At 45.6% G+C, this 12,595-nt stretch overlaps 1 protein-coding gene across 3 annotated transcripts in view; it reads right to left on the reverse strand.

Annotated features, from left to right (window-relative positions):
* Nucleotides 1-12,595, reverse strand: part of NOD1 (nucleotide binding oligomerization domain containing 1) — a 46,868-nt gene that overhangs the window by 19,573 nt on the left and 14,700 nt on the right. For all 3 annotated transcript variants that reach the window (XR_007947900.1, XM_051963421.1, XM_051963422.1), the window contains exons 2-3: nt 2,741-3,045; nt 701-875 (exon numbers count right to left, since the gene is read on the reverse strand). Coding sequence is in view for 2 of the 3 variants with exons in the window: in XM_051963421.1 (XP_051819381.1) it covers nt 701-875; nt 2,741-2,941 (376 nt within the window). In the remaining variant the exon portion in view is untranslated. The remainder of the gene's footprint in view (nt 1-700; nt 876-2,740; nt 3,046-12,595) is intronic.

A 12,595-nucleotide genomic window follows, 5' to 3' on the forward strand; every position in this document is an offset into this window, starting at 1 on the left:
AAGGTGTCAACAGAGCAGACTGGACAGTGGGGTGGGGGTTCTTGGTAACAAAGAATAAGAGAGCAGTTGGCAAACCTGACCAGCTGTGCCGGGAGAAGCTGGCTCTTCATCCCCCCCTTACTGCCTGTCCCACGGGGCTGGAATGCTCTTCCATAAGCAAATCCCGCACCCCCTTTTCCAGGAAGCCTTTGCGGATAGCCCCCTGCTGCTAGCAGCCTCCCTCCCAAGCAACCTAGGTTCATTTAATTTACACTTCTGTGGGTATGTACACAATTATATAAGTTTATATTATAATATAATATGTTATTACATATAATAATACACACTATTATATTATTTATTAATACATATTATATATAATAATACATTATTATATCATATATAATGTTATTATATATGATATAACATATGTTATTATATAAGGAGGACACATAATAGGTGCTTAATAATGGTTGCTGATTGACTGATCTAAGAGTGCTTCATACAGATCCTGTAAACCTTATGAGCAGAAATTATTTACTGTATTTGTGAGCTCAGATCTAACAGAGCCTACTAAATGCTCATTGATTGACTGAAAAGGAAAACAATGAGTGTTTCCTACAAAGGATGAGAGGGAGGGGATGGCTCGGAATCGGGAACTCCCAGAGCTCCTGGCAAATAAAGCCCCGTGACTCGGTGTGCCAGCACCTCCCTGTCTTACCGGGATCAGTATTCACGATCGTTCTGCCCCTCACGAGCTCTGAGGACGAGAAGCGGATCTCCTCCAGCCAGGGCTGCAGATCGACGAACGCGTCTGGGATTTGCTGCAGCACATAGATGAGATACTCGCACACTTCCTCCCCTTTGCTCTGGACCAGGTCCAGCATCTTACGGACCTAGGGGTGGTGACAAACAGGCAGGGCATCAGCCCACCCCTTCCCCCCAGTTCTCTTGGTGCTTGGGCACTTGGAAGGGGTCCATGGTGACGGCCCAGGGAAGCTGTTGCTTGCTTGTCCGAAGCGGGAGTGCCCCAGAACTAAGCTGGAGGCCTCCGGAGGCTGCTACCCAAGGCCACCTGAGAACTTTTCTCTTTTCCCATGATCTCTGCTCTTGCCCTAACAGTATGGAATGAATGGGGTGTTCTATGATCGTCTCAAAAAAGTCAGGGAACTTTTATCATCTTGGACCAGCCCCTGAGGCACAGTGCTGGTGGAGCATCACGGGAGAAACGAACCTGCCTGACAGCTGGTCAGCTTAGCAATGACACAGTGCATCCCTCCCCTCCAGGGATAAAACCTGCACTTACAGTTAAGGGAGACAAAGGGCAAGACCACTGGGGCTATGGGTAACCCCCTGGATTATCTGATCCCCGGGAAATTTTCTAGAAAGAACCAAAACTTTCCCCAACTTGTTGCTGTTGAAGTATTTTTACTTTTTAAAAACTGCATCAAAGAGCTCAGAGCTCACAAGAACCTCAGTGACCCTGAGTCAAACCCACATCAGACTGAGAATTAACATCTCTGACAAATTTTAAGATGGTCTTTAGAGTCCCAGTAGGGAATGCCCTTTGACTCTCAGATTGTGAGAAACTGTGTATAGGCAGTTTAGGATGCAGACAGTTGTGTGGTTTACATCTGATGGGTTTGCTCAGGTTCATCCCTTCCCCGCAGCTGCCCGGCTCTCCTAGGCCAGAACCCAAAGTTTCTTTTTGGCTCATTTACCTGCAGAAAAGAACCACAAAAAGTCCCAGAGGGAAGGAGTTAGGGAAGCAGGGATTAGTATTGTGATGGGGAGCTGTTTGCTCCCCCAGGCAAAGGGCTGAGCTGGAAGCACCACAGCCAAGTGCTGAGGAGGCATGGCCTCCTGCTGGGTAGGAGGGGGTAACCTTGGGGCAGCCCCCGTGCTCTTTCCCGGGATCCTCAGAGATGGCACGGGGCAGTTTACTCGAAGGTCCCACTTAACAATTCTGTGGCTTCAACATGAATGAAAACAGTGCTTTGTGGCTCCAAAACTCCTCGCAAATACAGCAGCCCCCCCCCTACTTAGTTGTGAAAGTGAAAACACCCGCTGGCTAACAAACGGCAGTGAAAGCGGGAAGTGGCCGCTTGGGGTCTTTGTGCTGAGCTTTTGGGGGGGTTACTGATTACAGAACGATTTATCTGGAGCAGAAGGGGAGGCACCTAAAAATGTGCTGGGAGGGCAGGGATTTACCCAGACTCACATACACACAGACTCACACACTCACACACACACACATGGACTCACACACACACACACACAGACACACATGGATTCACTCTCACACAGAGACACACACACTTTCCCACAATCACAGACACACACACACAGACACACACATGGACTCACTCTCACACACACAGAGATACACATTCACACACACGGACTCAACACAGACACAGACACTCTCACATACAGACACACTCTCACAGAGACACACATATGGACTCACACACAGACACACAACACAGATTCACACACACACTCAGACACACAGAGACACATTCACACATACACGGACTCACACACAGACACACACACACAGAGCATCATTAATCCCGAATTTCCAACTCCAGAGCCAATGTTCCTTCTCCGGCATTCTACCGAGTCAAAATCCAAAATAAGAAAAAAGCCAGAGACCTCCTGGTCTGAGTTGCTGGTGGGGGGGTTGCCCTCCTCGCTGTTGCATCCAGCTCCCAGGGACCTCTGGGCTGGAGGAGGGCTCCCCCAGCAAACAGCGCACCTTGTCGGGCAGCGTGGGGCAGGCGCCCACGATCTCGGCGTCTTCCCCAGAGAAGTACTCGTTGACGAGCAGGTTGTCGAGGAGACACTGGACGTTGTGGAGGTGGGTGACCAGGCGCTCGCGCTCCACCCTGAGCAGCCGGATGCAGGAGCGGGCGTCCTGGGGCGCCGCCCTCGCCTCGGGGAGGGCCTGGGTGTCCATGGCTAAGGGACCTTCCCCAGTTTCACCTCTGGCTGCATCTGTCTCGGAGGTCTTTTGGCAAGCAGACCCTTCATGCCTGTGGCTTCTCCTTCCTCACCAAAGGCCTAGAAAAATAAAGGCAGTAGCTGTTAGTAAAACCGAGCAACTGTCGCAGTCATTTTCTTCTGCTGAACCCAAATTAGAAAAGAGAATAAGCATTTATTAAGCACCTACTATATTCCAGGCCCAGCCTTGACAGAAGGTATCTTACTCAATCCTCATTACAACCCTGGAAGATGGGCGCTATTCTAGCTCCATTGTACAGTTGAGAAAACAGGAGATTAAATCCCTTGCCTGGGGTCACACAGCTAGTGTGTTCGGGGCAGGATGGGCACTCAAGGCTCTCTCCTCCAAGCCAGCACTCTTGCCATGTTCTGCCTCCCATAGTCCTCTCTGGGAAAAGGAGAGGCAATGTTAGGCATGAGCAAGGATTTTGTTCGAGACACAATTAGCTCGACTTTGTTTTCAAAAGGTACAATCCTATAAAGGAGGTGTATTCTTTTAACAATTTTGCCTGCCCGGACTCCAGAAAATCATTTCAAACTGGGCAGTTTAGTTTTCTAAGCAGGAGTGGGAAGAGTTGCTTAACGAGGAACAAGAGGAAACCAAGCAAAACTAGGAGCCCTCCAGCATCCCTTCTTTCTTGGATCTTTATTAATTTTAGTGACTTCTGGTTTACTAAGAAGTTATAAATTTCAGGAAAAAGAAGCCCTCCAGCATCCCTTCTTTCTTGGATCTTTATTAATTTTAGTGACTTCTGGTTTACTAAGAAGTTATAAATTTCAGGCATAGAAGCCCTCCAGCATCCCTTCTTTTGGGGTCCTTGTTGATTTTAGTGACTTCTGGTTTACTAAGGAGTTCAGAGGACTGGGATTCAAATCCCGTGTCTAAAACTGACTTCCTTTGTGACTCTGGAGAAGTCATTTTCATCTGCCTGGGTCTCAGTGTCCTCCAAAGTACGATGCAGGGGTTGCATCAGACAACTGCCAATGTCCCTTCCAGCTTTAGGGCAAAGCGCTGACCTGTGGAAGGTGTGACCAGAAGCCAAGAGCAGCCAGGAGGGGCCAGTCAGGAGGATGGGCCAGGAGGGGCTGGTCAGGAGGGGATGGGCCAGGAGGGAACCAGCCAGGAGGGGAAAGTCAGGAGGATGGGCCAGGAGGGGGTGGTCAAGAGGGGCCAGTCAGGAGGGGCCAGGCCAGGAGGGGATGAGCCAGGAGGGGCCGGTCAGGAGAGGATGGGCCAGGAGGGGCCAGGCCAGGAGGAGATGGGCCAGGAGGGGCCAGTCAGGAGGGGCCAGGCCAGGAGGGGATGAGCCAGGAGGGACTGGTCAGGAGAGGATGGGCCAGGAGGGGCCAGGCCAGGAGGAGATGGGCCATGAGGGGCCAGTCAGGAGGGGCCAGTCAGGAGGGGATAGGCCAGGAGGGGTCAGCCAGGAACCTTGGATGAACTCAAGATGTTTTCTGTGGTTTAGAATTTAACCCTGGTCAGCAGGGGCTTAGCGTGGACTGTCTAGACTTGATGTTTTTTGTGAGCAGATTCTCTCTGGAAATGCAGGTGCCGACAAGAAGGAAAGGCAAGTTGTGGGGCGCAGCAGGAGGCGGAAGCACAGAGCGGGGCAGCCTGTTCCCAGAAGCCGTTGGGAATGTCAAACAGTCAGGGACAGGGCGAGAAGACCCAGTAGAGTCCTTTCAGAAAGTCCTTCTTGCTTGGGTGGGGCTTGGGAGGCCTGTGCCAGAGTGCCAATTAAGTCAGAACAGGGCACCAGCAGCGGAACCTGTCCTGGACCTGCTCCAGGTGCATCTGGTCTCAGGACTGGGGGAAGGGCCACCCCAGGAAGAGCCAAGGGGATGGCAGAGGGAAGGAGTGCCTCAGTCAGTGTGAAGCCTTGGGGGCGGCGAGTCTTAGACATGCTCTAAGCTACGAGCCTGCCCCCAGCGGCGGTTTCCCAGCGGTGTCCAGCTCCTTGTGACCCATTTGGGATTTTCTTGGCAGAGATTTGGCCATTTTCTTCTCCAACTCATTTTACAGATGAGGAAACTGAGGCAGATAGCACGAAGTGACCTGCCTGGGGTCACACAGCTGGTCACGTTTGAGGCAAATTTGAATTCAGGTTTTCTGACTCTGGGACTGGCACTCTAGCTGCCCACTGGTTGGCAGAAGGGAGGCTAATAAGGCACTCGGTTAAGTCCAGGTCCCCTCCAAGCCCTTGTTCTCTCAATGGAGGGAGGGCTAAGAGCAACTGCCTAGAGGAGTATCCCATCTTCATGAATGAGGGCTAGTGAACCATCCTGCCTCCAAAATGCATGAGCTATGTCACTTTTCCAGCCTCAGTTTCTTAATCTGTAAAATGGAGATGATCACAACAGAGTTTGAAGCTGCCAGGTCATCATGAAGAAGAACTCCAGGAGGTCACTTTATGGATGAGAAGATCCCAGCGTGGTGAAGACACTAGGCCAGGGTCACACAGTCCCGAGGGGGAGAACTCCCTCAGCTGGCTTCTCCAGCAGCTTTCTCTGCTGATCAAAATGCTTTGGTGTTTCTGCTACGGTGAGACCCGAGGCAGAGTGGGTTACCCAGCAACCCTGGGCAGGGACTAGGGCATTCACAGCCGTGACTCAGCATGAGGTGGACGCCCATCAAACCCGACTGTCACTCAAATACAGCATCGTTCTGACCAAGGACAGGTGCTAGTGGAAAAGCTGGCCGGCTGCCATTTTGGCTGGCGCTCATACCACTCACCCATGTACGCGTTTACCTCGGGTATCACCTGAAACCTGTAGGGAAAACTGGGGCAGCTGCAGAGACAACAGGGTACAAAGGGACTCTCGTGAAAGCAAAGGTCCTGGATGCAAATCCTAGGCCCAGAATCCAGGGGTCACAGATGGTTCCATGAATACGGGAAGCAGATGCAAGTTTTATGTATGGAATAACAGATAAAGCCCTGGACTGGAAGGCCTGAATTCAAATTTAAATCCCAGCTTGGGGTCCCATGTATGCAGAGAAGCAGATATGAGGTCTATCAACCGCCCTTCTCTTGTAGGAGGCTGGCGAGCCCCTCAGTGAAACAGGATCCCCCCAATGTCTGAACCAACCGCCCTTCTCTTGTAGGAGGCTGGCGAGCCCCTCAGTGAAACAGGATCCCCCCAATGTCTGAACCAACCGCCCTTCTCTTGTAGGAGGCTGGCGAGCCCCTCAGTGAAGCAGGATCCCCCCAATGTCTGAATCAATCTCCCTTCTCTTGTAGGAGGCTGGCGAGCCCCTCAGTGAAGCAGGATCCCCCCAATGTCTGAATCAATCTCCCTTCTCTTGTAGGAGGCTGGCGAGCCCCTCAGTGAAGCAGGATCCCCCCAATGTCTGAACCAACCACCCTTCTCTTGTAGGAGGCTGGCGAGCCCCTCAGTGAAGCAGGATCCCCCCCAATGTCTGAACCAACCACCCTTCTCTTGTAGGAGGCTGGCGAGCCCCTCAGTGAAGCAGGATCCCCTCAATGTCTGAAGCAGGGCGAAAAGCCAAGGGAGCTCTGGCAAATCAGGAGACTTCCCAGAATCTCTAAGTGACAGAAAGCTCTGGCAGGGAAAGCCAAGGGGGGTGGAAGGGGGGGGAGAGGGGGAGGAGCAGCAGAGCTGGCAGGAACTTTTTAGAAAGCATAGCATCCAAAAACTGGCTTCCAGCCAACTCCAACCAACTTCTCCCAAGCTACCGAGGACCTGGAGATTGCCCAATGTCGTGCCCTTTTCTCAGACCCTTCCTCCCCTCCTGGCTTGTCTTTAAGAAGATTTATTTTCTATTTATTCACTTTATATTTAAAGTACAGATGCTTCCATAAGGCCAGATTAGAACAGAGACTCCTTGAAAGGGGGAACAGGTTCATGTTTGGGGGCCCCTTGGGAACACATGGCCCTGCTGAACACCACCCCCTTCCTCGTGTCCTGTCCTGGATCTTCAGGTCCAGGCCACTAACTGCAGGGAGTCCTCCCTGGCCCTCCTCCCCTCTCCTGCACCCTCTCGTCTGGCAATCATCCATTTCCCTGGGTTCAGTGATCATCTTTGCATAGCCCTAGTTTCTCTTTTAAACTCCAATGCTTCAGCAATTGCTCAATCAATCAACAAGCATTTATTAGACACCTACTAGTGCCAAGTACTCTGGTAGGTGCTGGAGTCACAAATACAAGGAATGACCCAGGTCCCCCTTTCCAGGAGTCTATATTCCAAGGAGACCCACAGAATCACCTTTATTTTAAATATAAAGTGAATAAATGTGCAGAGAAATGCTATTAAAGGCAAATGAGGGGAGGAAGAAGAGCTTTAACAGGTGTGGGAGCTCAGCAAAGGCTGCATGAAAAAGATGCATGTTTGAGCACCTCCAAAAGGGCAGAGTGGGGGTCTGCGAGACAGGTACGGAGTCCTTGAAAGGATGGCCAGCCAGGCCTGGGACCCAGGGCCGACAGATGAGAGAGAGGGAAAAACAGAGAGAAGACCAGTTGGCAGGACTGCCATGGGATGGGAGAGCTCTGAGGCTGAAAGGGCTGGCTGGGTCATCCTGCAGGGCTTTAAAAGTGAAACAGGGATTTCTACTGAAGCCCAGAGGCCACAGGAAGCCATCACTGGCCTTGCCTGAATGGGTGGATTCACGTTGGCAGCAGTGTCGGGATGGGCCGTGCCCACAAGAGACTGGGCCAGGAAACTACTTAGAAAACTATTGCAAAACGAAGGCAGTGTCTGTCTGGAGGGCAGCTGGGCCAGGGACAGCAGGATCTGACAATGGATTGGCCACACGGGGTGAGGGAGTGCCGTGTTCAGGACAATGCTGAGGAAGGTCAGCCTTTATTAGGTGGTGCAACAGTTAGAGCGTTGGACTTGGGCGACAAGAAGGCTTTAGTTCAAATCCAGCATCAGATGTTTACCGTATGACCCTGGGAAAATCAGTTAACCTCACTCTGCCTGTTTTCTTATCTGTAAAATGGGTATAATAGCACTTACTTCTTACTCATTGTGAAGATAAAATGAAATAGCTTTTGTAAAGTTCTTTACAAATCTTTAGAGACTATGTAAATACCAGCTATCATTCTTACTATTATTATTCATTATTTTCATTACTATTATTTATTCAGTGCTTATTTGAGATATATTTGAGAGGTCCTGTAAATGCTGGTGGTGAGCCATATTTTCAATTGGATTTAGGCAGTTCAGATTCAACATGGCAAAGCTGGACTTCATTATTTTTTCCTCAGAAACAGCCCTATTTCTTTCCTTGCTTACTTCTATATTTCTCTTCCTCCGTTCTTACTTTTGAGGATACCAGAATCCTTTCAGTCCCCCAGATGACATTCTCTACTTCTTACGCTCACTCCTGGCACACATCTGTTGGAAAGTCATTTCAATAGTGTCCGGCTTTCTGTGCCCCCATCTGAGGTTTTCTTGGCAGAGATACTGGAGTGGTTTGCCATTTCTTTCTTCAACTCATTGTGCAGATGAGGAAACTGGGGCAAATGACTTGGCCAGGACCACGAGTTGCCAGATCTTGTCGTTTCTTTCTACACATCTCTAGGATTCTTCTTCTCAACCCTCACACAGCTATCACCCTAGCTAAGTCCTTTCCTTAGATGACTATAGAAGCCTCCTAATTGGTCTCTCATCTCTCCTCTTCTCTCCATTCCACTCTACCCTCCATATAGCTGTCAACGTGATTTTCCTAAAATATAGATCTGATGTCCTCATCCCTTAGGATCAAATAAACTCCTTTATTTAGTATTTAAAGCTTTTTATAAACTGGGTCTTTGCTACTTTTCTGTTCTTCCATGTTACTCTCTTCTATGATGCTACAGTCTGACCGGGATGCCTATCTGCTCTTCCCCCTTTCTCTCTTTTTCACTTTGTTTCAGAAGCCATTCCCCATTCCTAGAATGCTATTCCTTCTCAACTTTCCAACTTGGAGTAATACCTGTTTTCCTTTAAGATCCAGCTTAAGCATCACATTACACAAAAAGCCTTTTCCAGTTACTCAGTTGCTAATGTCCTTGTCCTTTAAGGATACCTTCCATTTGCTCAGGCCCTATCTTGTTTATATCTATCTCTATTCATGATGTCTCCATCAACAGAATGTAAATTCCTTGAGGACAAAGGCTATTTTTGCTTTTTCTTTATATCTCCAGTACTTAGTCTACTGGATACATATTGTGTATTTCAAGATGTCTGCCCTTTCATGGGTAGTAGTTTGGTGCTGACAGGGGCATAAAAAGTACCTTTGGGTAAAGGAACAAAAAGAATTAAATCAAATGGTAAAGGATTTTAAATTTCAAATACAAAGAAACATAGGTGTCAGAGATGAAGGCTATATACATTGGACTTATTTGAAGCCCATGGAATGGCTGGAGCTGCAGAGCATTGTGGTCCCTCAACTCATTTGCATGTGGCTGTTTTAAGACTTTAATAGACAAAACTCACAAAATGAAAACCTAAATTAACAGAAACCAAATTCTTATTTTGACTGTGTACAATGTATTCCTGGTTCTGCTTATTTTGCTCAGCATCAGTTCATGTAAATCTTTTCAGGCCTTTCTAAAATCAGCTTGTTCTTCATTTTTTAATAGAACAATAATATTTCATTACCTTCATGTACGACAGCTTGTTTAGCCATTCCCCAATTGATGGGCATCCATTCCTTTTCCAATTCTTTGCTACCACAAAAAGAGTTGCTATAAATATTTTTTGCACGTGTGAGTCCTTTTCCCTCCTTTAAGATTTTCTTGGGATACAGACCCCAGTAATGGCACTGCTGGGTCAAAGGATAGCCACGGTTTTATAGTCGTTTGGACACAGAGGAATTTTTTTTTCTGCCAAGGCCATTTGGATATTTACAACAATATTCATAGGCCATACAAAATTACCAACTTTACAGACCTCAATCAGTGGGAGGTTAATGTTCCAATTTTCCTCCCTTCCTCTCTCCCTCCCTCTTTTCCTCCTTCCCTTCTTTCCTCCCTCCCTCTTTTCCTTCTTCCCTTCTTTCCTCCTTTCCTCTTTTCTTTCTTTCTTTCTCTCTCTCTCTCTTTCCTTCCTTCCTTCCTTCCTTCCTTTCTTTCTTCCTTCCTTCCTTTCTTTCTTTCTTTCTTTCTTTCTTTCTTTCTTTCTTTCTTTCTTTCTTTCTTTCTTTCTTTCTTTTTTTCTTTCTTTCTTCCTTCCTTCCTTCCTTCCTTCCTTCCTTCCTTCCTTCCTTCCTTCCTTCCTTCCTTCCTTCCTTTCTTTCTTTCTTTAACAATTTGGGTTAAATGACTTGCCCAGGGTTACACAGTTAGAAATTATTAAGTATGTGAGACTAGATTTGAACTCAGGTCCTCCTGACTTCAGGCTCTATTCACAGAGCCATCTAGTCGTCCCTTAGAATGTATTTTTTAAAAAGGGATGCCTCGTGAGCATTTAAAAAATGAAGCATAAATCACAGGAATAGTCAAATTGAAGGGATTGGAAAAGGCACAATAATTAGTGATGAAGTGATTAAGACATAAACCTTTGAGAAAGAAATTTGGAATCATGGTCATAATCTTTGATCCTACTGATTCTTCTGCTAGATTATGCCTTAAGGAAATAATTGATGAAAAGAAATAGTATTTATATTTATTTTTTATTTATAGTATAGCTATTTATAGGAGCACTTTTGTTGTTAACCAAGAAATGGAAACAAAGTAAATGCCCATCAACTGGGGAATGACTAAACAAATTATGGAATATGTCTGTGCTATGAGTAACAACGAAAGTGATGAATGCAAAAGAAGTGTGCAAAGATTGCCATGAATTGATGCAAGCACAGGCAGTAGAGCTGGGATAACAATGTTAAGAATAACAGCTACAAAATAACCAAAGATGAATGCTGGGAAATTATAAAAATACCTTGATGGTAAAGAAGAGATAGAAGTCACCTCTGGCTGTTCCTTAGCATAAGTGGTGAGAAGGGATTCCCGAATGTGAAACACTGTATATATTGTCATGATTTTCCCTCCCTCCATTATTGGTTGTGCTAATTTTTTCCCCCTCTTTTTTCTGTTTTTCTTTTAAAATTTCTTATAAAAGATGGCTCTCTGGGAGAAAGTAGGGGAAGAGATACAGGGGAAAATTTAGGCAATATAAAAACAAAAGCTATCAATAAAAAAAATTTAAAATTTTTTTTAATATTTTATTTTTCCAATTACAGGTAAAGATGATTTTCAATGTTCATTTTTGTAACATTTGAGTTCCAATTTTTTTTCTTTCTCCTTTACCTACCTCCTCTCCAAGACAGCAAGGAATTTAATACAGGTTATATACATTTATAATTATTTTAACCCTTACCTCCCTCCTCCCCAAGATAGCAAGGAATTTAATATTGGTTATATAGTTACAATTATTTTAACTAAAATAAAATATTCTTTTTTAAAAAGGGAAGTGATGATCACTAGAAACTGGGAGGGGTTATCAAAAGCAAGTTATTTTAACCATACTTCCTTTTTTAAACAGGGTTACTCAACTGACATATCAGGGAAATATCATGAGCACAATTATTCTACATTTTTAAAAAGACAAATTTCTCAAGATAGCTTTGTGGACAAGAAGGAGAATATGAGAGTGTAGACTGAATGACAGCGAAATTAGTGGGTGTGGAAAGTTGAATAACCCAAAGTAAAGTGATTGGAATTTAGAGCAATCTTAGAGGAAGGTCTGCACTACAGAACTCTAGGGATGTGTCCTTGATCTCAGGCTGTTCTACATTTTTAAAAAATATCTTACCACAATATCGATGGCAAACATGTCCCATTTATAAATAAAAAGAAAGCAAAGCCAGGATCCAAAGACATTTAGGGAGATTAGAACCCCGGGCAGAATCTCATAGGATGAAAGTTTGGAAAAGATAAAATATACAATCCTGCACTTGGATTCAAAATCCAAATTACCTCAATATAAGGTGAGGGATAATGAGGTAGGATAATGAGGTAGGCAGTGAGACCCAGAAAAGAGAGTGCCAGGCTTGGTGTCAGGAAGACCTGAATTCAAGTCTTAATTCTACATCTAGGGGATTATGGATGAATGCAGACCTCTTTGAGCAAGAAATTAGTTACTGTTGGATCTATAAAGAAAGGAAGAATTCATGACCAAACAAGATAGAGAATATTATGAAATGTAAAATGAATAATTTTGATTATATTAAACTAAAAAGTTTTTACACAAACAAATCTAATATAACTAAGATTAGAAAGAAAGTAGAAAGCTGGGAAACAATATTTATAGAAAGTGTCTCTGATAAAGGCCTCATTTCTCAATATACAGACAATTGAGATAAATGGTCAGAGGATATAAATGGGCAATTTTCAGATTTAAAAAAAATCAAAGCTATCTATAGTCATATAAAGAAATGTTCTAAATAATTATTGATTAGAGAAATAAAATTTAAAACAGCTCTGAGATATCACCTCACATCTATCAAATTGGCTAATATGAAAGAAAAGGAAAATGATAAATGTTAGAGATAACGTGAGAACCTTGGGACCCTTATGCATTGTTGGTGAAGTTGTGAACTGATCCAACTATCCAGGAGAGCAATTTAGAACTATGCCCAAAGGGCAATTAAACTATGCATACCCTTTG

This window comes from Antechinus flavipes, chromosome 5, assembly GCF_016432865.1.
Source record: "Antechinus flavipes isolate AdamAnt ecotype Samford, QLD, Australia chromosome 5, AdamAnt_v2, whole genome shotgun sequence".
NCBI classification, from domain to species: Eukaryota; Metazoa; Chordata; class Mammalia; order Dasyuromorphia; family Dasyuridae; genus Antechinus; species Antechinus flavipes.